General features: G+C 48.3%; 8 protein-coding genes across 8 annotated transcripts; 5 read left to right on the forward strand and 3 right to left on the reverse strand.

Annotated features, from left to right (window-relative positions):
• Positions 1 to 39: 39 nt before the first annotated feature.
• On the forward strand, positions 40 to 1,041 carry BGZ61DRAFT_358792 (uncharacterized protein; the record flags this gene model as incomplete). The annotated part of the gene is made up of 3 exons (XM_046241001.1): positions 40 to 106; positions 176 to 595; positions 659 to 1,041. 3 exons carry the CDS (start codon positions 40 to 42, stop codon positions 1,039 to 1,041), a joined length of 870 nt encoding a protein of 289 aa, XP_046101079.1.
• Positions 1,042 to 1,425: 384 nt separating this feature from the next.
• Positions 1,426 to 3,135, reverse strand: BGZ61DRAFT_358585 (acyl-CoA dehydrogenase/oxidase; the record flags this gene model as incomplete). Its single annotated transcript, XM_046240977.1, has 4 exons — positions 1,426 to 1,478; positions 1,532 to 1,815; positions 1,877 to 2,617; positions 2,678 to 3,135. 4 exons carry the CDS (start codon positions 3,133 to 3,135, stop codon positions 1,426 to 1,428), a joined length of 1,536 nt encoding a protein of 511 aa, XP_046101080.1.
• Positions 3,136 to 3,820: 685 nt separating this feature from the next.
• On the forward strand, positions 3,821 to 5,604 carry BGZ61DRAFT_496216 (uncharacterized protein; the record flags this gene model as incomplete). Its single annotated transcript, XM_046250990.1, has 7 exons — positions 3,821 to 3,838; positions 3,892 to 3,973; positions 4,052 to 4,283; positions 4,335 to 4,522; positions 4,575 to 5,164; positions 5,222 to 5,325; positions 5,391 to 5,604. The coding sequence occupies 7 exons, from the start codon at positions 3,821 to 3,823 to the stop codon at positions 5,602 to 5,604; spliced, it is 1,428 nt and encodes a 475-aa protein (XP_046101081.1).
• A 736-nt stretch (positions 5,605 to 6,340) lies between these two features.
• Positions 6,341 to 9,222, forward strand: BGZ61DRAFT_425344 (fungal-specific transcription factor domain-containing protein; the record flags this gene model as incomplete). Its single annotated transcript, XM_046243644.1, has 7 exons — positions 6,341 to 6,525; positions 6,609 to 6,932; positions 6,967 to 7,324; positions 7,381 to 7,461; positions 7,532 to 8,172; positions 8,236 to 8,421; positions 8,481 to 9,222. The coding sequence occupies 7 exons, from the start codon at positions 6,341 to 6,343 to the stop codon at positions 9,220 to 9,222; spliced, it is 2,517 nt and encodes an 838-aa protein (XP_046101082.1).
• Positions 9,223 to 9,313: 91 nt separating this feature from the next.
• BGZ61DRAFT_358647 (2-nitropropane dioxygenase) lies at positions 9,314 to 10,666 on the reverse strand (the record flags this gene model as incomplete). Its single annotated transcript, XM_046240987.1, has 7 exons — positions 9,314 to 9,451; positions 9,502 to 10,061; positions 10,126 to 10,216; positions 10,279 to 10,328; positions 10,393 to 10,420; positions 10,476 to 10,558; positions 10,624 to 10,666. 7 exons carry the CDS (start codon positions 10,664 to 10,666, stop codon positions 9,314 to 9,316), a joined length of 993 nt encoding a protein of 330 aa, XP_046101083.1.
• Positions 10,667 to 12,923: 2,257 nt separating this feature from the next.
• On the forward strand, positions 12,924 to 14,159 carry BGZ61DRAFT_358389 (S-adenosyl-L-methionine-dependent methyltransferase; the record flags this gene model as incomplete). The annotated part of the gene is made up of 7 exons (XM_046240958.1): positions 12,924 to 13,014; positions 13,067 to 13,108; positions 13,163 to 13,317; positions 13,383 to 13,420; positions 13,470 to 13,607; positions 13,660 to 14,079; positions 14,132 to 14,159. Coding segments are annotated over 7 exons (912 nt in total), but the record flags the coding sequence as incomplete, so codon positions are not given.
• Positions 14,160 to 15,172: 1,013 nt separating this feature from the next.
• Positions 15,173 to 19,586, reverse strand: BGZ61DRAFT_551033 (uncharacterized protein). Its single transcript, XM_046255491.1, has 5 exons — positions 18,846 to 19,586; positions 16,845 to 18,790; positions 16,348 to 16,761; positions 15,354 to 16,292; positions 15,173 to 15,301 (listed from the first exon to the last, which is right to left on the reverse strand). Exons 1-5 carry the CDS (start codon positions 19,505 to 19,507, stop codon positions 15,177 to 15,179), a joined length of 4,086 nt encoding a protein of 1,361 aa, XP_046101085.1. The 5' UTR covers positions 19,508 to 19,586; the 3' UTR covers positions 15,173 to 15,176.
• Positions 19,587 to 20,312: 726 nt separating this feature from the next.
• On the forward strand, positions 20,313 to 23,345 carry BGZ61DRAFT_535340 (uncharacterized protein; the record flags this gene model as incomplete). Its single annotated transcript, XM_046254262.1, has 6 exons — positions 20,313 to 20,588; positions 20,650 to 21,224; positions 21,275 to 22,179; positions 22,225 to 22,303; positions 22,357 to 22,696; positions 22,749 to 23,345. 6 exons carry the CDS (start codon positions 20,313 to 20,315, stop codon positions 23,343 to 23,345), a joined length of 2,772 nt encoding a protein of 923 aa, XP_046101086.1.
• Positions 23,346 to 23,519: the final 174 nt, after the last annotated feature.

Here is a 23,519-nt window from a genome sequence, read left to right on the forward strand (position 1 = left end):
CCTCAAAGAAAAAAGAGGAGAACAGAAAAGAAGAACAAGATGGCGGAATTCAAAATCGCAACCGAGAAATTTGCAACTCTTCAGGGCAGTGTAGTTGTCGTCACAGGTAACTCCCCTTGCTCCGGCTCCGCCGACATCAGCTGGTGAGAACGGTCACGAATTAAGGTACTAATAGGTGCATCCTCCGGGATCGGTCTTGCAACGACAACTTTACTCCTAGACGTAGGAGCTTTTGTGGTTGCAGGTGATATGAGCCCGGTTCCCGTTGAGCACGAAAACCTTTCCTTCCAGAAAACAGATATAATCTCGTGGCAAGATCTACAGGCTTTGTTTGGCCTGGCACAAGAACGCCATGGCAAAGTAGATCACGTCTTTGCGAATGCAGGAATTCCAGGTCGAACCATTTTCATCGAAGACAGGGTGGATGAGAACGGGCTGCTCCTCGAACCTGATCTGAAAGTGATCGATGTCAACCTCAAAGGAACAATCTTTACAGCAACCTTGGGGTTACATTACATTAAGAAGCAGGGGAAAGGTAGTATCGTCATTACTGCTTCAGCTTCGAGCTTTCAGCGGTTTGGTTTTACGGATTACAGTGTGTATCAAAATTTCCCCGTTTGCTGGAGCGCTAACGATTTGTCTGACACGCAATGCGCAGCCGTATCGAAGCACGGAGTCCTGGGATACATGCGTGGATTGGTTCCAAGCCTGAACATACTCCATCCATCAATCCGAATCAACGCAATTTCACCAAATTGGACTGCAACTGGAATCGTCGCCAAGGATATCGTTGAAGGAATCGGTGCGAAAGTGCAAGGGCCCGAGGTTCCTGCTCGATCTGCGGTCTTGCTGATGGCTGATGACACAAGACAAGGGCAACTCATTTACTCAGTCCACGGGAGATATGTTGAGATTGAAGAAGCGGTTTTGCTGAAGTCGGTTCGGGAAAACATTGTCCTGAAATATCAACCTGAAGAAGATACCGCTTTCGACAAAATGGCAAAGCTGTGTTTCAAGGACGTCCAGAAGCCGTCGGACTGAGCAAATAAATTTATCGTGTCTTTTAGTCTGTTGAAATCATTGTTCGGGGTACTGTTTCACGTTCTATATGCCGTGCTTGTACGAGTGTGACGGGGCTTCATCGATTGGTCTTACGAGGTAAGTGTGGCAAATGCTTTGGGACCAATAGCCATATATCGCTTTTTTACAGATGCAGGGTGATATAGTTTGAAGGTTTCATTTTGTGACGCCCTGGTTATCTACAACCTGTTTGGCGCTGGGCTTAGGTTGTCCTGAGTTCTCCCTGATTTCTAAAAACTGTCCCTGAGCTGTCTCTGAGCTGCTTCGCGAGCTGTCACTGAGCTATCTCAATTGGTCTTTAGATGCTCACCAAATGGGGGAAATCCTCACTACATGTTTGGGAACTCATAACATTGATTTCGGAAACACCTTCGATGCCTGGCGAACTGCCATGTCACCTGTGCTTCTAGTCAGCATTCTGGTAACTTTGAAATGCAGAGTTCGAGCTTACCGATTATATCTTCCGATCCACCTAGAATGGAATCAAACCCAGAAGTACGGTGGGCCATTTCAATGATATTGCCCATTCCCCCCTGGGTCAGAGCTCTGCCCCCGAAGATCTGGACCGCCAGTTCGGCAATCTCTCGCGCGCAGCGTGACGAATACATCTTCAAGAGACCAATTGGTCCGGCAAGATCAGTAGACTGGTCTTGATAAGACTTCTGAGACAACTGGTAAGTGATGTGCTCTAGCCAAGCTTGCGTTGCTTCCACAAGCGCCATCATTCTCGCAAGCCTACATGCCATCAGAATGGTCAGTTCGAGTTTCGTTGCAAAGGGATTTCGGTGTTACTGACTTTTCTCTGATGACAGGTTGATCTATCAACCTCTTTCCGAAAATTGCTCTCTGATGACTCCATTTGAGGCATTCCTCGACAACAAGTCTCGACATCCGAATGCTGGCACTCGAGACCATCCACCGTTCGTGATTGAAGTTGCTCAGCACCACATAAATTCCTCGTCCGTCTTCACCTAGAAGGTTCTCAACAGGGACCTTGACATCGTCGAATGTTACTAGTGCCGTCCCAGCCGCTGCCGAATAGGCCGTTTTGATAGGTTTCGTCTCCACGCCCTCGCCTCGTTCGATAAGCAAGACCGAAAGACCAGTACTCGTTCTGACGGCTGTGACAAAGTAGTCACACCAAGTTCCGTTAGTGATCCATTTCTTGGTGCCATTAACGATGTAGTGTTTCCCGTCAGCGGTCTTCTCAGCCACAGTTCTGAGGTTCGCGACATCACTTCCAGCGAACGGTTCCGACACGGCGAGGCAAATCGTCTTTTGGCCATTGAGACAACTTTCAACAATCTTGTCCCTGAAAGAAGCATTGTTGGAGTGGTGCATAACCGCTGTTAAGGAAATGGTCATGCCTACCATGTTGCCGTCCCAAAAACCTCGCGCAGCCGCGCGAACTAGTTCTTGGTTGACAATGAGATCATGGAAAGGATCAAAGTCTTTGCCGTCAAGCACCCCGTTTAAGATGCTTCGGTTGTTCAGGTGATCCCCAGGCCCAACTCGCATGGCTAAAATGTTGGCGGACCTACTCGTTCGCTTGAGCATTGTTCCGGGATGCATGTGAAGAAACGGTAAATGCACTTACGCCATCCGCTGTATAAGTTCCTGACTTATTTTGTGTCCCGATGCTTCTTTCTCCTGTGCTTCCGGACGAACATAAGTATCCGTGAAATGACGCATCGCTTTCTGTAGTCGTCGATGAGATTCGTTATAGTAGGGACTCCGGAATTGTGGAGCCAGCCACGCCGGTTCCGCATACGGGACAGGGCTCAAATCCCCTGGTTGCTGGCGAAGGACACGAGGTTTCTCATCTGCAATGGAACCTATGCGCAGGTGGCTGTATCTATCCAAGACAGCCTGTCGATGAAGGTTGTAAAAGTCGTCTGTGGCTTCCTTCCCACCCACTTGCAGAAGAACAGCTCGGCCGCCGGGGTGAGCGTCCAGAAACTCCGTCAGATCATATACCCAAGAGTCAATGACACACCATAAAGACTCTTCGGTGTTGTTATGAAGAACTTCATCGCGTGTGAATTTCTGGGCCATGCTTGATTGACCGTGTTGTTAGACAATGGTAGGTTGCGTGGAGTAAGGTGAACAAATATCCTCGACTACCGGAACCAAGACAGCATTTACTATTTCGAGCAGGTTATGGACTGGTTAGAGTCGCAATTTCTACATGTCCATATTTAATTTTACCATGGTAAATTTCCCTTGATTAAAAAATTCAGCCGCGGCATAGGACCGGTCGTGGTAATCTCGGTTGCGGTTCAATTACATTACGTCTTATCTCGGGCCGAAGCAGAGCACCCCAAATTGTTTCTCGGCAGGATTAGTCTTCACGATGTTTAAGACCGGCAACATTGACAGAGAATCGTGAAAACTATTGTCTGGTCGATCCATTTCTTGATTTCCACCTACCAGCACGCAAAGATTTATTATCATAGCACAATGGTTTTCTCCTCTCGTTACCGAATAGATATACCCGCGGTGGATCTTCTCACCTATGTGTTTGGTACGCCCAATTGTCTGCACGAACGACTTCACAGTGACACTGAGATTGATAATCTAAAACACAGATACAACAGCACCAACTTCAGATTCTACGATCTTTGTAAATGCCGAAAGACATGAGCAGACGGTTGGCAAATCTGAATTGGAAACTCTTGTGAAAAAGCTCGCTGGTGGCCTGCGAACAGTCGTAAATGCGAAAGAAGAAGACGTCATTTTGATGTTTACTGAGAACTCTGTATGTTGCCAAACAGTAAAAGGTGCAACTATGTATGAAGCTAACACCAATAGATCTGGTACCCGGCAATCGTCTTAGGAGTGATTTGCGCTGGCTGTGTCTTCACTGGGGCCAATCCAGGATATACGGCTTCAGGTAAGAAACCCAAGATTCATTCGGTCGCGCAGGCTATCGATCAGAAGTGCTGTAGCATAGAACAATAACACTATGCAGAACTTACTCACCAACTCAATGTTTCCGGCGCAAAATGTATCTTCACCGACCGCCAGCGCCTTGAAATCGCGACGCAGGCGGCAACGGCTGTCGGAATACCCAGAAGCTCCATAATCCTTATCGACGACGGGGTTCATTCCAAGACAGACGGCATACGAAATGTGAAGGACCTTCTCAGCCATGGGATGTATCATTGGAAAGTCCTAAATGATGTCGAGGAACTTTCGCAAAAGTAAGCCTCTGTCACTTTGAGACGAACTGAGGAGGCTAATTCTTTCAATAGGACTGCTGTTCTCAACTTCAGCAGCGGGACGACTGGTAATCCGAAGGCATGCATGATTACGCATCGCAACCTTGTTGCCAACTCGGAGCAGACGCTGCATCTCGATCACTTGGCCAGATTGAGAAAGTCGGATCTGAAATCGGCCAGCCAGGATGTTCATTGCGCGTACGTGCCATTTTATCACGCCAGTATGTTCTGAAACGTCTCTATGTGTTGTGACTATTCTCACGGTACGCACAGTGGGTCTTCTCACATACTGTGTGGTCAATATCCGACGATGCTGCACCACAGTTATCATGCGGAAGTTTGACTTAGAGTTATTGCTGAGTAACATTCAACGATTCCGGGTCACAGATCTGCTACTCGTCCCTCCAGTAGTAGTGATGCTGGTCAAGAGTCAGCTTTTGTCCAGATACGATGTTTCTAGTGTCAAAACGATAGTTTGCGGGGCTGCTCCTCTTCAACCCGAGCTCTCGGCACAGCTTGAAACAATATTTAGTGTGGGCAAGGCTCATAGCAGGCAAGGATGGGGCATGAGTGAGGCTACCATGGCTGTCACCTTGTTCGCACCCGATGAGTTTGATCCATCTCACCAGAGCGTTGGGTATATTGTCCCCAACGTGCAGATCAAGATAGTTAACGATGAAGGTCATGAGGTGGACTATGGTGAGGAAGGAGAGGCCCTCGTTCAAGGACCTAATGTCTTCAAAGGCTACTACAAAAATCCCGCCGCAACCAAGGAAGCTTGGACAGACGATGGTTGGCTGAAAACGGGAGATATTGTCACAATCCAGCCGAACGGGCTACTAAGTATCGTTGACCGTAAGAAGGTTGGTACCGAGTATTCACATTGTCTAAAAGGCCACCTGCTTACAGCTGCCTTCTAGGAATTGATCAAGGTCAAAGGATTCCAGGTGGCACCATCCGAGCTTGAGGGACATCTCCTTCAGCATCGGGGCGTCAAAGACTGTGCCGTCATTCGGGTCAACCGGTAAGAAGAATTTCTCGCTCCCAGCTTTTTGATGACAAGTTCATGCTTACGCAAGCCAAATAAAGGGACGGACAAGAGCACCCGCAAGCCCACATTGTGCGAACAGGGGAGAATGTTACCACCCAGTCAATTCTCACCTTCATGGACAGTCGACTCTCGCCATACAAGCGGCTCACCGGCGGAATTGTCTTCAGGGATTCCATTCCCAAATCGCCATCGGGCAAAATTTTGCGCCGAATGCTCAAAGATGAGCACAAAGCCCGTGACTCGCATCTGTAGGACACGAAACCCCTGCAGGATACGGTGAAGTAGGTATTATTCATGGTTTGGCCGATTGGTCCGTCGGCACTTAGTTTATGCCGGCTCATTTTCAACCTCGGTAGAATATTTCAGCCGAAGTTTTTATTGCACCAGAACAGACCAAAGGTCAACAAAAAATCTCTTATTTTACTGCAGGAAACCTTACACTTGAAGGAGCACGAAGTCCATTTTAATAATTCGCACGTACTATTGAAATCCGCTGGATGTAGATCGAGGTAATAAAGTCTTCTTGTAAAGTGACATAAACGAGCTGTGCGGGGCTTTGCTTCTTAGTCCGGAATCGAATACATCATTTGGCATGAAAATGTGACTAAACCTGGATCGTCACGCCACGTCGGCGCAAATCGAGGCGATTCATTTTCACTGAGTCAGAGGGATTCTGGTCGTTCAGTCGGCCAATGAGATTCCAAGCCAGACACCCCAGATGCTTGCATGGTCATGGTTCTCCTGTCATGGCATCCCGATTTGATTTCCTTGAACGCCGTTAAGACAGACACGCGTTATTCATCGACGCAATCTTTCTCCCCGCGCTTCTCCCCGCGTCTCCCCGCAAGCTATGGTCCCACCTCCATCAAAAGCGGGTTCCCATCCCCTGATTACTTAGATCTCCCATGTCATTTTAACCACCAGAACCTCTACATTGACGAGATTTACCACCTTCAGATCCGTCATTGACCTTCGTCGCTCTTTGAAAATGTCGGACCAAGAGAGTCTCCGCGATACCCGATTTGCCCGTGTTGCGCGAAGCCGGGCATCCAAGGCTTGTTTGGCGTGTCGGACCAGAAAGGTCCGGTGTGACGTGGTCCATCGCGATGGACAATGCACCAACTGTGTCCTCGACAAACGCCAGTGCATAGTGAAATCCAGGCCATCCAAATAGTAAGCTACGGGCCTTTTCCCATGTCGATGGAGGACCGCTGACGATGATTTCCACCAAGCCGCCCTTCGAAGAAGAAACGCAGTGCACTTCAGGATAACCCACCAACCGACTCATTCCAGGAGCACCAGGAGCAGCAGCAGCAGCAGGAGGAACGACAAGAACGGCAGCGCTTTCTTTCTGAGGGCTCTTCTAGCAGCCCAGCCGAAGAAATAACTGTATCACTGGACCGATCTACGGAGCGATCCACAGAGCCAACGCAACACAACCACCTACTCGGCTCTAACGACCTATGGGATCTGACTATGGATCATGAAAATGATGACATATCCGAAACAAATCATCCTGAAATCAGAGATCGTGCCCCTCGCGCCATTCCAATTGGTAATCCAAATCCAGCCCCCGATCAGTTTTCATCAGGGAGCAAGCGTCTGCTAACACAGCAGCCCACCAGCTCCCAACAATGGGAATGAGGACTCTGATCCTACTAAATCACACCACCGTTTCCTCGACCAAGCACATGTGATTTACTCATATTACCCTTTCTTGGAGGTCGACCTCTCTCTACTGTCCGAACTCGACGCCCAGTTCCTGGAGGCGCAGGGGTGTTTCAAAGCCCCTTGCCGACAAGCCGCAGATGAATTCATGCGAGAGTATTTTCTTCATGTTCATCCAAACCTACCTCTGCTTGACGAATCCGTCTTCTGGAATATGTATCATCGAAATGGATATGCCACACAGAATGGCCGCACATCCTTCTCTCTATTCCTCTTCCAAGCAATGCTCTTTGCTTCGTGTAGCGTGAGTACCAGTCGATACAAAAGGCCCTTTAATCAAACCTGGCTGATATCATGTAGTTCATGTCACTCAATACCATACGATCTCTAGGATTTACGTCATTGCGGGACGCGAGGGACACATACTACCGACGTGCCAAGGTATGTAAGGATGGAAATATCCCGAACCGCATCCTTCATCAGAAACAACCTTGAGCTAATTTAATTGTAGCTTTTATTCGACTTTTGTGGAGAAACCAGTCCCGTCGCAAATGCTCAAGGAGCATTGTTGCTGTCATATAATGCCACAATGCGATATCAGAAGAGGATCAACTCGATTTGGCTAGTAACTGCCATCCAACTTGCTCAAGCTGCAGGAGCACATCGGTTCTATCTCAAACAGGACCAGGACCCAGAAGTTAAGAACGTTTTGAAACGGCTTTGGTGGTGCTGCATCGTCCGAGATCGAATACTACCGCTGGGAGTGCGAAGGCACTTATACATCCCCTTGGTAGACTTTGATCCAGAGAAGGCAGCACTAACAGAGGATGACTTTGCCCATGAAATAGGTTTTTCACGGGTATATGATTCTGAAACAAAAAGGTCCTTGATTCGGTTATTTATCACACTTTGCGACCTTGCAGTTGCACTCACGGATGTCATCACGACTGTATACGCGACGGGTCAGCCTCTCGATGTCCGCTTTTTGAGTGTTCTCAAACTTCAGCAAACCGTGAGCTGTATCCAATCGAGCAAAGTCGGTTTGGATGCCTGGTTCGAAAGAGCAAGCATTCGGTTCCCAGCGCCAGCCGGCATGATGAGCACCAACAAATCGCTTGTTCTGTATACAAACCTGATGTACATCTATTACCAGTAAGTCATGGAATCCCCAGCAAATGATGGCTTTCATCAGATTCCTAATTCCTCACTCGACAGTTCTGCTCGACTGGCACTATGTCAGTACGAAGCGCTCATCCTGAGCACGGGCTCGATTCGGCTTGAGGATGAGTATAGCACGTTGCGTCAAACCAGGATCCAGTTGGAGGACGGCGCCACTGGGATCACCGATAACCTAAAAGAGCTGATTCAACTGAAGCTTGGGACTTACCTTCCTATAAGCATGTAAGTGCCATTAACGCGACAACGATTACATCTATGAACCCGAACTGAGACCAAGCCAGTGTAGCGTACGCTGCCCTTCCGCTCGTTTTGCATATCCTTGATGTCAAACTTTCCACGAAAGCGTCGCAAACAGCACAGAAGCAAGGCCGACTCAATGTCTATATGGAAGCCATGAGAGGGTTTCAGACTCAATACGACGGTGTTGATGATGTCTGGGGCATCATAAGAAAAGCTCTCGAATTCAGCACTTTAGAGCATTCGGCGCAGGAGCAGACTGACAGTAATCTCGTGAACGACTCAGTCTCAAAACATTCAGATCTCACCCACACCTATTCCTCGAAAGGCTTGGAGCCCATCACACCCGCAAGTGGTTGGGGACATTTATTTCTCCAACAACCTGCCCTATACTTTCGACTTGTTCAGACAATCGACCTTTCCCTTTCGATGGGACGCTATTCAGAAAACAGTCTCTTCCCTTTGTCGCCGAAGTCTGCACGCTTTCCTCTTTGTCGCCTACTCATCGGCGACACGGATGATCGTGGTCGTTCTAACCAAGATCACGATTCTACGAGATACGGTAACCCGTATGGGATGTTTCAAAGCGAAGACCTGGACTTGGAAGGGCACAAAGACATATCCAACCAACCCGCGCCAACGATGCAAATACCTAATGAACTCGGAGGTCCCGCCAACCTGGACCTTGGACTTGATAACCTACCGATACCATTGTTTCTTGACGGCCTTGAATTTGGTGTCGACGAGAGGGAAACCAACATGCTGGCAGACTTTTCGTTCCCATAATGATTTCTAAGCGGAGAAAGACCCCAGGGTATCCACGCCGCCGTCTCTAATATCGCAAGCACCGGCTAAGTGTAAAGCTAGGATACAGAATTTATAGTTTTCCTTTTGGACGAACAAGTCCATTGATCCTAGCCATAGTATCAATCGCTTCCCGTTCAATTCGGGAAAGGAGCGTTGCACATGTAGGAACGTCCTGGATAACTCCCAGAACAGGGCCAACTGTCCACACCTAAATTGTAAATTAGCGTTTAAAATCATCGTAATTGGTATCAAACTTACCCCTGCGTTGATATCACCAGTCAGAAACACCTGTTTTCCGCGCTGTCCAGAAACGAGGTGCTGCACGTCGTTGAACTGAGATCCTGGTTGGTCTGTCTCGATTCGTTTCACCTCCTTTGCGACTTCGTTTTTGAAAAGTCGATTGGTGTTCTTCCATTTCCTTAAAAGCAATTCGGTATCCCCCTCACTGGCTTCGGTGATAGCCTGCTTGACATTGGGATGGATGGGGCTCTCCACCGTGCACATAAACCGAGTGCCCATGTTGATGCCGCACGCGCCCAACGATAATGCGGAAGCAAGGCCCTGGCCATCTGCAAATCCGCCCGCAGCTATAAAGGGGACAGATAGTGACTGGGCAGCGCGCCGAAGAAGAATCTGGCTCGAAATATCACCATCGCCGATGTGGCCCGCCGCCTCAAAACCGTCTATGGAAATGAAGTCGACATTCAGCTTTTCAGCTGACAGAGCGTGTCGAATGGTTGTGCACTTGTGAATAATCTTCGTGTTCGCCGACTTCAACAAGTTGATGACCTTGCTAGGGTTAGAACCAGCAGTTTCGACTAATCAGTGCGAACCGAGTGTTAGCAAAGATGTTGGTCATTAATTAAGTATCATCACCCGTACCTATTTTAACACCTTCTTCAATAACAACCCTAGCATAGGCTTCATAATCAGGAGGGTTGATGGAGGGAAGAAGGGTGATATTGACGCCAAACTAAAATTAAGTTCAGTCACAGATTGGCTGGTTTGTAAAAGAATCTTCTTTAATTATCATACCGGTTTATCCGTCAAGCCGCGACATTTTCGAATCTCTTTTCGGAGGTCCTCTTGCAACATGAAAATTAGCAACTTGGAGTTCCCGGGAATTCGTCAGGCTAGACAAGAACCTACCAGGTGTCGGCTGTGACAATGCGCTGAGCTGTCGCAGGATTATGTTTTAGCTTGTTCCAAATTATATCTGAAGACTCTCTTACAATCCCCAATCCTCCCGCATTTGAGACCGCGGCCGAAAGTTCTGCGTAAGCAACCCATTGCATCCCAGCCTGAATAACCGGGACTTTTTATCATCAGCAAAAGTAGCTCGGGCATTGAGTTTAATATTTTAGACCGGTTGAAACGAACCTTCAATCCCCAGTGCTTCCGTTAAGGCAGTTGCAATTGGCATTTTGAGCGTGCACGTTTGTAGTAGCTGGCGGTCGAACAAGGGCGAGACGAAACTCTGTAGTCAACGGAAAAGATAAAGGTGATAGCCGGCTAGCACCACCGGTACTAGTATAAATAAACTATGATTTCAATCTCTTTCCCTGTCGGAACCATTGAGCCGTTTTGCATGCTAATTTCGGCCGAGGATGAGATAGTTGTCGGTTCACTCATTTATACCTCGGTTTGAGAGGGCGGGCTAGCCGAGGCATATCAACTTTGACAACAATTCAGTGCAAATTAGGCACACTAAAGCCGCATGACTGAGCCGACGGAACAAAAAGTCTAGCCGATTTTCAATAATGCGGCAGACGTAGAATAATCTCATCCATTAGTGCTACTTCTTGACCTCAGCGTAATTCAACGTCTGGTGTGACAGTCGGGTTTGTCTAGGAGCATAGCTGCATGTATAAAAGAGCTGGTTTTGGTGCAATCAAAACATTTAATCAGAATATTGCTCGCCACAGTGCGTCGAATCTTCTTGCTGGGCTCCCGCATATGAGAACACTCGAGAGATCTTTGCTGTCGATGCCAAACCTTTGACATCGTGTGGGCTTTGCCATCAGCTCCAACACAACTACGCACTTACAGTGCGGCCATTGAGTTTGGCCTCAGTGCCAAGATATATGTAGGACGGCTCCTGTGAGAATTTCTCGGAATAAATATTTATTTTCTGGGAGACAGCTGCTGACAACCCAAGCTATCAAGTCAATGTCTTAAGCTTCAATGAAGCATCCTTCTCAAGTGAATCAGCAACCTGAATTTGGTCGACATCCGATACACTGCTCCAGTAAGTTATCTGTCGCAGTGAAGCACATGCACCCAGCACACAAGTCTGTGATGAGGCTTGTATCAGTCCAGATTTCTGGTGCTTAAACCTGATTGGATGTAAAGAAAAACTGCAACGAGATTTCATACGGCTAGAAGGCTTTCCATGGCTTATTCCTTTCTACAAGTTAATCGCGAACACTTCCATACTATGTTGGTTCAGCGTTACCATGAGAGGCCGTGCCATCTCCTGTCCTTGACCCACTCGGGGGTAAGGAGCCCAACTACTAGCTAGGCGCACCTAATATCACAATAGCTACGGTGATATTTCTTTTCATGTATTAGAAGTGTAAAGTGGCAATTGCGCATTCTAGAGATCAAGACTGATGTGATGACAGCATGAGCAGGATTGTACATGCTCTTGACTGCAGCAAACTCAAGCTGCTGCCTCAACTCGGCGTTTGACTATGAATTAATTCCCAGAACAACTGCAGTTCTAAATTCAGAAAATTAGGATTTGGCATAGACGGAATAAATCGACTAGGATAACACTGAGCTGAGGTTAGAATCCGCAAAAAATCGTTCTGTCGCCCTGCTGAGCACCAGACTTGTGTCTCCTCTCTCCTCCTTCCTCTTTTACTGAAGTCTTATAAAAGATAAGCTCAAAAGCAAGTTGCAGGAGCTCAAACGTAACGCTACCATGAAAGCCGTATTCGCCATTCTGCCTCTCAGTCATCTCCTTGTCCCCTGTTGCACAAAACTCGCCACCAAAAGCGGAATGAGCACTCCCAATGGCAACCCATACCATGCCTTAAATACTAGATGTGACCAGAGCCCTACTCCCCACCAGGCGCCTGGCTCTTTTCAACCCCTGTCTCAGTGCTCGAGTAACATTTGTTACCTCTTTTCACATTAGGGTAGTTATTTTCTATGTACGCGAAACTATTGCTTGCTAGTATTCGTGTTTTAGTTATTCAGATCGGTCAAACTCAAGTTAATCACGCTTTCTAGAAGCTCTTGAGCTTTCCGATTTCGGCGGTGAGAAATCATCCCAAAGTGTGTCTGAATAAGCACCGATATATGGTGATTCACAATGGTCTTGCAGTTCTGATACGCTGTTATTGGTCCTTGTCCAAGTTCACCAACAAGGGGGGCTCGCGGCTATAAGTTGACTGATCTTCTCCAACGAGGGGTGGCCAACCTTTCAGCACGCAATTATTTTTCAATCAACCAAAGGGTAGAACTACGGAAGATGGACCCCGATGACTTGATAGCTCCCGGTGCCGATACCGTGGCAGAAATGGATGATAATGTTTCGCATCCCTCCCTTCACCAAATGCTCATGGGTTGACTTTAACCCCTCAGGCCGACCTAGATTCCTCGCTTGGTAATGTACGGATGTTTTGCCATCCCTGAAACCGAAAGAAAACGCCGCTGACCTCCTCAATCTGTAGGATATAGCCTCGTCAACCAAGAGTGTTTCGAACTCAATTCTGAACTACCGTCATGAAAACGGGAGAACATACCATGGATTTGGAGATAAAAGTGAGCTTGTGTCAACTCTGCTTTGATCAGCTCCCATGCATAACAATATTAGAGTACTATTTTCCTAATGATGAAATCGAAATGGAACGGCTAGGTATATATAAGACTGTGATGCAGTTACTTGCACATTTTTGCTGACTTTGACCAGACCACCAGCACTATCAGTGGCTGCTTACTCTGGGCGATTGTCTCGGCCTAGCACCCCCGAACGAGCCTGGATGGGTGGTTAAACGAGTTCTCGATCTAGGCTGTGGTACAGGACTTTGGGCGACGAACTTCGCTGATGAACACCCGGAGGCCGAAGTAACGCGAAATCCCTTCTGGGCGATCTATTCTGTACGCGAAACATATCACTAACAACGCTGCAGGTTATCGGCATCGATCTATCACCCATTCAACCAGACCTGTATGATGCGACCTAAATCATTTACTATCACATGTTAACATCTTGGTAGTGTTCCCCCAAATGTCCGCTTTATCATAGACGATATTGATGAGGAGTGGAACTACTCGGCGCCATTTGACTACATTCATAGCAGGGCGATGAATTTCAGCATTAGAAATTGGGATGAGTATCTGCAGAAGATATACGAGTAAGTATCGATGAGCCTTTGAACAGTCATTCAGACGAGCTAAAATGAATAGTAATCTGGTGCCCGGGGGCTACGTTGAGGTCCAGGAAATAGATGTTCTGTTAACATCTGACGATGGCACACTCAAAATGGATAATAATCTTCGTCAATGGTCCATGATTCTTAGGGAAGCCTCAGTCAAAATTGGTCTACCTTGCGAGAACTTTGAGAACCTGAAAGCTGCAATGGCTAAGGCTGGGTTCGTCGACGTGAGCTTGAACAGTTTCAAGTGGCCGACAAATCCATGGCCCAAGGACAAGAAGGATAAGAAAATCGGTGAATGGAATCAAGTCAACTGGAAAGATGCCTTGGAGGCACTGTCGATGGCACCGTTCACTAGAATCCATCCATGGTCCAAGGAAAGCCTTATTGTCTTTCTAGCTCATGTTCGAAAAGATCTCGTCAACCCGAACATCCATGCGTACAACCCAGTGTAAGTTGGGCACTGTTGCAGACCATTCGAGCACATGCTAACATCGGATTAGATGCTCCATTTATGGAAGGAAGCCCTAAGAAGTGGAGGGAAAATGAACTCTCTCAGAACTCCGGTGGTTACGTTAACACGCGTTGCTGCGCCCCTCCGTAATCGGTAGTAGATTTTGGTGCACTGGGTGGCACCTAATCGGCTGAAGAGTTTGTCACTCTACTCATATTTTCAGGTTGCATCATCATTCACTGAATGGTCGCTGACTACGACTTCATTTTTTATCGTCGCTGCGTCGAGGAGCCAGGTAGTCTAAACCGTTTGAAGAGAATAAAGAAGTATTCACAGACTCTTAAGTTGGAAGCATGAGTTCGGAATGCCAAACCGCTGCAGGTGTTTTAAAATGCTTCCAAAATTAGGTGGAAGCGCAGCCTCAACGTACTAACTGTGCCCGTGTTCAATACGTTACCGAGACCAGCAATAGGTCGACCAAGTTCAATGCTGTAGTCGAGACTCGAAACACGCGTCCAATGAAGAGAATCACACATGCCAACATGATGGTCTTCTTTCTTCCCAGTCTCTGGCCAAACACAATCGTTCCAATTACACCGAAGAAACACTCGATCTCGTAAATAGAAATACTGAGTGGGGTTTAGCCAAACAAAAACCCGACTGTTTACCGTGTAATACGGATACTATTCCTTGAACGGATGAGCTGCTACCATCCGTGATGATGATCTCGGGGAATGTCCGAGTAAAAGGAGCGCCCAGGAGCAAGCCGCCGACAGCATTTTGACCATGGCCGAAGCTGGACAATATAGTAATGACCTTGATGCTGATTAAGACGTTCTCAACTAACAGAAGAAGTCCAGAGCCCGCTGCCGCCGTTATTGCTTGGCTTAGAGGCTTCTGAACGAAACTGGCCGTTGTTAGGGATGTTCACAATAATGCTGCCGCCCGTCAACTCTCTCCATTACTCATGGCAAGTGACGTCGGGGACACGCTCATTAAAAAGTTTGTCTGGTCTCCGAAAGCCACATCTTTCTAGTAAAGACAACCCTGTCTCATGAAATCATAACGTACACAGTGTGCAATTCTATGGAGTTCTAGAAGAAACTAAATATACAGTCAATTGGAAAGATACCAAACTCCCCATTGTAGTAACCAGATAACCAACCCTCCTTATACAGTTTGATAGTTGTGATCTCGGCACCTGCAGGGAAACTTAGATCTATGAATCAAGATTAGTTGACATCATGGTATGGATAAAACCAACCACCTACCGATCTGGCCCACACCTTCATATGGGAAGATAGTTCTCTCCACGGGCTTCATTATATCCTTTGCTTCTTGTATGGTCATCTGGTCCCTGTAGATGTTTGGCTTTGTGATCCGCTGACGAGCCGCCTCCGCTTCTGTTATGAGCCTCACGAATCTGCCTGGGAATCGACCGCGTACACCCGTCGCGGTGGTGCCGACCAGCCACGAGTCGCGGTAATCCCCAATGTTCGTAATGAGGTCGCCGTGAACAAAGCCAATCTCCTTTCTTCCAAAACCCTCCCAGTCCCACTGGGCTACTGCCGAGACACCTGGTGTTAACAAAACCCTATACTTTGCCTTTGTGCCAGCTTGCTTTTTGAGGTGGCCAAGCTGGTTACTTGGAAACAGACCACGCTCCCCCTTCGCATTGGTGGCTACCATCCAGTTTTCGTCCTCATTTACCACGTTCGTAACCCATTCTCCCTTGACCAAGTCGATCTCATTTTCGTAAGCCTTATTATAGCCCAGCGTCACTAACGCCCTATCCGCTTCCGACGCCTGCCCATCCAGTATGACATACACACGGTTTCCGGGAAACATACCGGTCTCACCCTTGGCATTAGTTCCTATCCACCAGCCCCTGTCGTTCATAGTGATATCCGTCAGGTATTCGCCTTGGGAAAACCCAATCTCACCGTCCTCAGACTTCTCAAAGTCCCACTCTGCTACCGCAGTGATGCTCGACACTGTGACTGTTTCTAAAGCTGTCACGTAGTTTCTTGGGAACATGCCACGTTCACCTTTCGCGTTTGTGCCTAACCACCAATTCTCGGACACTTTGTCGATGTTCACAATCTTCTCACCTTCAACAAACTGAATATCGTCGACATCATCCGATGTGAAGTCGTATTGAGCTGTTGCTGTGTAGCGTTCTGCGGATGACTTCTCTTTCGGGGCCGAGCCTGTAATTTGTCAACAGATTTGTGAGAGAATGAGTGGGTCATAAAAGATACTTACCATCGGGCACAACGTATCGACTGACAATACTGCGGTCAAGTAGTAGGTCAAATGAAATATTCTCTCCCGTCCAGACGGCGGCATCTCCCACCCCAACATCTCCATCTGTGGTTCTCATCGTCAACGTGATGGCACGATTGGATTCCATCACCCCTGAATCGAACCACTGCGTCAAGTGCGTAGTTGCCTCGAAGTTGCTCGTTGTGTACCCAAGTGATAAGGCAAATGTCTCACTGATTCCTAGAAGGAGCAGTCTACCTACTTGGGAGCTGTGATTTTGCACGAATGCCCTGGAGGAATGCATCGTACCATCTCGCGCCTGGACCATCACTGTGCCCGCCGCAGGGATAGGATCCGAGATAGGGCCATCAGCATTCGGCTGAGCGTCGTCAAGATGGACTAGTGGTTGTGTATCTAAAGTCGCGTTAGCCAGGTTTGCAAGGAAAACGAGATCATTGTGATGTAGACCATGTTCCAATTGACGAGGAAATACTTACCGGGGGTTGTCTCCAGTGGGCCTGAGCCTTCCTCATCAGGACTCATGCCATCAAAGCCGAGTATCTGTTGATACGCATACAAGGCTGACGTTAATGCCGCGTATCCCTCCCATTGAGCGTACTGGTGGCTATCCGAGTAATCGCAAATACCGTGGACTATCATATCGTGAAAGTCAGATGGCAAATACGCGGAAAATGCTTCGAAGCATAGAACTTCCATCTCCTCAATCAGGCTATCCCTAAGTTGAGCATCCTCCATCCTGTGTGTGGAAGAGGCTATGACACCATCGTAGATGAGCGGGTTGATGCCTTCAGCTACTCGTTCCTTCCTCCTTACCAGCCTCGTTCCGTCAGATCCACATCCCACGGAACATGGTACAAGCTTGTTGGGGTGTCTGATGTAAGATGCGTATAACACGTCACTCTTCGCATCGGGGTGAGAAAATCTTTCATCTGTTGCCGCAAGGGAATAGGGATACTTGAGGTCGGAGATGGGGATACTCGTGCTCTGGTAAGCCGTTACCTCCCTGGCAAAGGCTGGTGTAACGTATTTCAACTCTTTTGTTACAAATCTTCGAGCTCGGACTGTCTCGTCAAAGTCATAACAAAAGAGTCCATTGCTTGCACTGCTCATAGTGTTGACGACAACATCGCCAAGGCGCATATCTCGTTGTGGACTTGGCGTTCCGCCAGCAACCCCAACTATCAGCTTCATTTCGATGTTGGGAAAGATGCTTAGCAGGCGTTCTGCTTCAAACTCTAGGTATTGAGAACTCAACGGCCTCCGGGGCCATAATACAAGAACAACGTAATGGGCGCCCATCTTGCCCAAGGTGTAATCGACGTCACAGTTCCTCGGAGGAAGTTCGCTGCCGGCGTGCTTTTCGTCGAGAAGTTCTTTTGCTGCCGCATAGGCGATGTGTATTGGACAGATCCATGCGATTTTGTATTTCTGGCGACGTATCTCGGGTTGTAGGCTTGTTGCTTGGTCAAACGCCCCTGGTAAAGCGTTGGCTTCGGCCGCCTCCAAGGCAGCTTCTTGGTCCTGGGGGGAATCCTCTTCCTCTTCCTCTAGCCTTGATTTCTTCCGAGGCTCATCTGAGACCGTAGCTGGGGAATCGCTATCCGGGAGAAATCCAGAATTCTGAGCAAAGAACTCGGTAATGAAAGGTTTCAGACAATCATCAGATCCGAAATCCTCGTTCAACCATTTGGAGCGGTCATATAGATTCGACCCATCCAACAACAAAGGCCAGAAATCGGAATCCTCTTCGATTGCTTGGCCCATTTTAGGGTCTATTCGCCCTTTGCGAACATTATCCATTGGATCGTCGGCGGTGGCTGCAAATGGATAGTAGTCAGAGTGCGTTCCCTCTACCGCAGAATTCTTTTCCGTGTGCTTGCAGTCGCAGTCATTGTTGTCACAAATTGCCCTCCACTCTTCAGTGTCTTCTGTGTTGTTCATGTCGATACTGTGTCGACGGGTCACAGCGGAGCTGTTGAATTCTTCAAAGTTTTCAAAAGTGTCCTCTCGGTATGGGGGAAGAAATAGCGCAATGTCGTGCATGTGTTGCTTGATATGCCTTCGCAGCGCGAGTTGAGCGTCGGTGTCGATTGGGTTTGGATATTTCTTTTCGATGACATCCGGATAGCCTCCGCAAAATGGGCAACTCTTGAACAAGAATGCTGCTCTTCGGAGGCTGGTTTCTTTCATGATGGCTAGAGCATCACCGGAAACCCCACCATGGGTCCTAACGTGCTCTTCAAATAACACCTCATCGTCGAATTCTTTGTGTTCGCCACCAGGCAGGTCAGCGTGCCAACGGAGTGGGAGATGTTCCTGCAAGTGGCTCAACAGCCCGCTAAATGAGTTTGGCACCTCGAATGGCGTTTCGCAACCTTCGAAAAGGCAGAAATATGGCTCGAAATCTAGCATGACATGCTGGCTGTAGTTTATCTCATTAGAAAACTGAATCTATCACAGAGTGAACAACAACTCACATCCATCGGGACTTCTCAGCCTCACGGGCTCGAAATTCAAGCCGGCAGTAAGGGCATTGGAAAATGCCATTGGTGACTTTAGGGGGCGGAGGAAATCCAGTATGGCGAAGCGCAACTGAGGCCACACTCTCGGCTCTTTCTTGGGGTTTTGGTCCAGGACGCATGACGAGTTTCGTGTTCTCCGTTGCCGAGTATATGGTGCGTTGATCCATGGTAAGACGTCGCAGCGGCAACTTCAAGTTTACTTGAGGTAATTCTGGCATCCCAATGACAGAATTTTGCGTTTGTACGGGTTGAACAGTGCGCGTCAATACTGGATTCTGCTTCGGTGCGAGGATTACGGCGGCTCTTTTCTTCTGGTGTCGCTCCAGATATTCGAATCGGATTCGACGCCGAGCAAAAGAGTCGGCAATTCTGCTCTTGATTGTGTCTGATGCCAACTTGAACTCGTCGTTGACTTTTCGGGTAGCCAGCTGCTTGTAGCCTTCGTATGCCCAGCTGGGACCCTCCTTGTCGCGATAGAGTTGCACTCGCTCCTTGCGATGCTTTGCACCCGAATTTTCAATCTGTCGCTCGTGCCCATGCAGGCGGTCAATTGTGTCCTCGATGTGATCTCGCAGCTGGAGTTTCCGTTTTCCTATCTCATCAGTTGAATCCTGCATCCGAGAGTCTTCAGATGAGGTAAGAGAGTCGAAGGAGAGCGAGGAGCTGTCGGAGTCGCCATCTTCCACTTTCTTTTCGTCGACTGGGTTTTTAAGGGTTACTTCCGATGGTGTTTCCAATGCTATGCTACTATCAGTGTCTGAGGGTTCATATTTCGGCAGCTTGACTCACCTGTAATATCGCGCTTCAGCGACTGAAGCAGATTCCGCAGAATCTCGCAAATCTCAGGTACATCTTTGAGTCGAAGATCAATAGATCGAAGCCCCTCACTGTAGACTCCTACCTTCGTACACCATAGGTTGAACTCAATTACTTGATGCGATGTCCAATAGCCGTCTTTGGGTTTGGCGGTGTCCTTCTGCGCCTCCTCTTCTCGGGACAGTCTCCGTAGCCGCGTCTCGCAGTCTTGTGCCAGTTTCTTGAGACTTGCCGTGTCGTCTGGTTTGGCTTCCATTTTGGCTCCCGGCCACGCTATGCTCGAGAGGAGAAGTGATTATCTCAACTCCGTCCCCACGACTGTGAAGAGCTGGCTGAGCTGGTGAGACTGAGCGGGGTTCCAGCAAATCATGGCCAAGATCTGATTTTGCGGCGTGCAGCCTCACAACCAAGTTAGGCTAGTCTCACGGGATCTAATTTATTCAGCTCGAGAGGGGAAGATCCCTGCTTATCGCGAAACCTGGTAAATCACGCGCCGTCTCACCTCAGCCTTACGAGGACAGATCCCGCTTCACCTACTCTTCCTCTCCACAGCCCGTTCACCACGCCCATCATCCAGTCTGTTGAACATCTACCAGCTCCACCCGAATGTGGCAATTGCGGCTCCTAGGCCAGGTCATTCCCGCGTTCGGGGCGCTCGCGAGGGACTTTATCGAGTCTGACGTCGAGGATGCGAGACTGTGCCAGGACGCCAACGACTGCTACTCCGACATAGTGTCACTCGGCCTAGCGCTGTCCGTATCACGGAGGGAGTGGGCTGCTGGTATCGACGATAAGGATCTCACAAAGTTACTACAAGCTTTAGAGAGTCGGATCCCAACCAGAAGGAACCCGTTCGGCTTCTTCAAGCAAAAACCGGCACAGGTTTGTTCATCCCATCAAGCGCTTTGTGCACACGATGCTCACATTATTTCTTTCTTCCAAGTTTACACAAGGCCAGGCAGAAGAATTCCCGAAATTAGAACAACTCTGCCGCTCTATCGAGTTGAAGGGTCTGGGTGGCCTCGAAGAATGCTCGGCATTACTAGACCAGTCGGCCAAGCACCAGAAGATATACTTGGCACTTCTCGGATCTGATGTGAGACTATTCCACGCAAAGGAACAGCAAAATGGTGACAAACGCGCCAAATTTCTCGTCCGCGTCAAACGAGCTGCGGCTCATCTTCTTGACGTGTACTGCAGAGACCCGCACTCTGGGCAAGACATCGAGGATTTGAGTCTTTCTCAACATCCTAGTCATGGAATGAAGGAGTTGGCTGATAAAGTCTACGGGCTCTTGGACCATCACTGGAAGTGCGAGTGTTCCCATCGAGGAGCACGGCCAACCGGATCGAGGCAGGCAAGACTCAGCCTAATTCGATACCGCCAGTTGGCGGACCAGATTGCATCAAAAGCCATCGCACAACAGGCACATCTATCAGTCAACTTTGAAATTCTGTTACCTGTCTGTAGGGACATTGTCGAGTGGAAAGTGACCAATTTCGAAGTCGAGAAATCCCGGTAAGGTCACGAGTGCTGCCCCTTTACCCGCGCTCTAACAGAAGGGTTAGGTCTAAAGAGACATGCGACGATTTTCGGAAACCAGTCGACAAAGATATTTGTCCGTGGCTACTACAAAGCAAACGGTTTCGAGTGGATTTTGTGGCTGAAAACGAGAAGCTATGGCATCTCAAGCCAGAGCTTCTAGATGGCGTCAATCAGCACACCACCATGGAGTCTCTTCACCAGCTACTGGGAGACGATGCTAAGACGTCTCAAATCGCGAAGTATACCTCACGAGATCAACTACTTCTTTGTTACGGCCTCGCCAACTCGATGCTGTACCTCTACCCAGGTTCCTGGCTTCAAACAGCTTGGAGCAGCAACATGGTTTACTTCATCCGCCGCGTGAGTGACTCGACGTCGACTCTCCTAACATTTCCATACCTTGCCGTGGAGATCCAAAAACCGCATGCAGATGCCCAAAATGTCGATCATATGCAATACCACGCTCACCCGGTCATATTAGCTCTTGGGATCATGTTTCTTGAGATCGCAACTGGCGTTAGATTCAAGAGATCTCCTGGTCTCACCTCCTGTGAGCAGTGGAACACGGACGGACCTGAAGCTTTCCAACTTCTCAAGGATTTGGAAAGGCAAGGTCGACATAGCCGCTCCAAGCGATTGCCCACTGCGCTTCGAGATGTTATCCGCGCATGCCTGATTTTAAAGCCACCATCAGATTTTCCAAGCAAGACCCTACTAGAAGAAGGCCCGATCCGACACTACATCCTATCATGCATTGTTCACCCTTTGGCAACTGAGCTTAAAGTACGACACAATGTTCGCCTAGAGGAGCTTCATGACAAACTAGCCCCCGAGGTCGACCTTGATGGTCCTGACAACTTCGTACGCAAGGGCATTACTCGAGTACCTTCAACTCCAATCAGTCCTGTTTCCCATTCCAATGAAATTGGTTAGTTTTTAGTCCCGTTTCAAAGATCCTTCCTGACCTCTACAGGCCGCTTGGTACGAGAAGATTCGCTGAAACCCGAGACATGCTTTAGTGGTGGTGCCGAAGAGTCCATTGATGCAGCTAAGTACGCGATTCTGCCGTTGAATTTATTTATGCAGACACTCTAACACTGTCTAGAAAATCATCGGCACTAAAGTGGTTTCAATGGCACAATGAAGCGTTGTGTCGAATTGACACTTTGCGAAATCCCCGCCTTTCTGGCGATAAACGGATCAAGATTGCCATTTTAGACAGTGGCATTGAGCTGTCGCAGGACAACCAAGATATTTATAACAACACGTCTGAAATTAAATATCAGAGTTGGGTCGACGAAGAAGATGAGTGGAAAGATCAAGTAGGGCACGGCACGCATCTCGCGACATTGCTTCGCAAGATTGCTCCGAATAGTCTCATTCATGTTGCGAGGGTGTATAAAAAGAAGCCCACGATGAAAAAATCGGCGGCGTGCATCTCGGAGGTAAGTTCGGCCTTCAAGGTTCATTGGTGTCTGTCAATATTAATTCACTTAGGCTATCCGACACGCAGTAGACAAGTGGAAGGTCGACATCATCGTCATGTCATTTGGCTTTGAGGAAGAAGAAGAAACCCTGTCTGAATCGATCAATTATGCGGCTCACAACAATGTCTTGATGTTTGCAGCGGCATCCAACGACGGCAAAAACCGACCGGACGGAGTCGCATGGCCAGCGAGGGACATGAATGTCATCTGCGTGCATTCCGCCGAGGGATACGGAACCCCATCAACATTTACACCGAGTCCACGAGATAACCAAAAAATCATGGTCCTTGGCGAATGTGTGAGGTCTGCATGGCCACAGCATCTCAAGTCTCCCGGTGATCACAAGCACATGAGTGGCACATCTTGTGCAGCACCTATCGCCGCTGGCATCGCGGCAATCCTTCTCGATTATTCAAAGGGGTTTTTAGAGGTGGATAAGTGGAATAAGCTTCACCGAGTCGATTTCATGAGGCGCATGTTCGAAAAGATGAAGGATCCGGGTCTGCAGGCTGGGTACTGGTGGGTTCAACACTGGAAGTTGTTTGATGATAAGCGGAGCGAAGCATGGATTCAAGATGAGATCAGGAGTGTTCTCTATAATTACTAGTGAAGAGAGTGTTTTTCTCGCGTGTCTTTGCCCGCTACTAAATACCCGATTTATATTGTTTTAGGAATATTTCCCTGGGCCAAATTCGGCGTCACGTACCGCAACGACTTACGAGATAGTCAGATAGGCGATTAATCTTCAAACAAGCCTAGCTTCAATGCAGCAGGCCGAATA

Source organism: Ilyonectria robusta (assembly GCF_021365365.1).
Source record: "Ilyonectria robusta strain PMI_751 chromosome Unknown BGZ61scaffold_17, whole genome shotgun sequence".
NCBI lineage: Eukaryota > Fungi > Ascomycota > Sordariomycetes > Hypocreales > Nectriaceae > Ilyonectria > Ilyonectria robusta.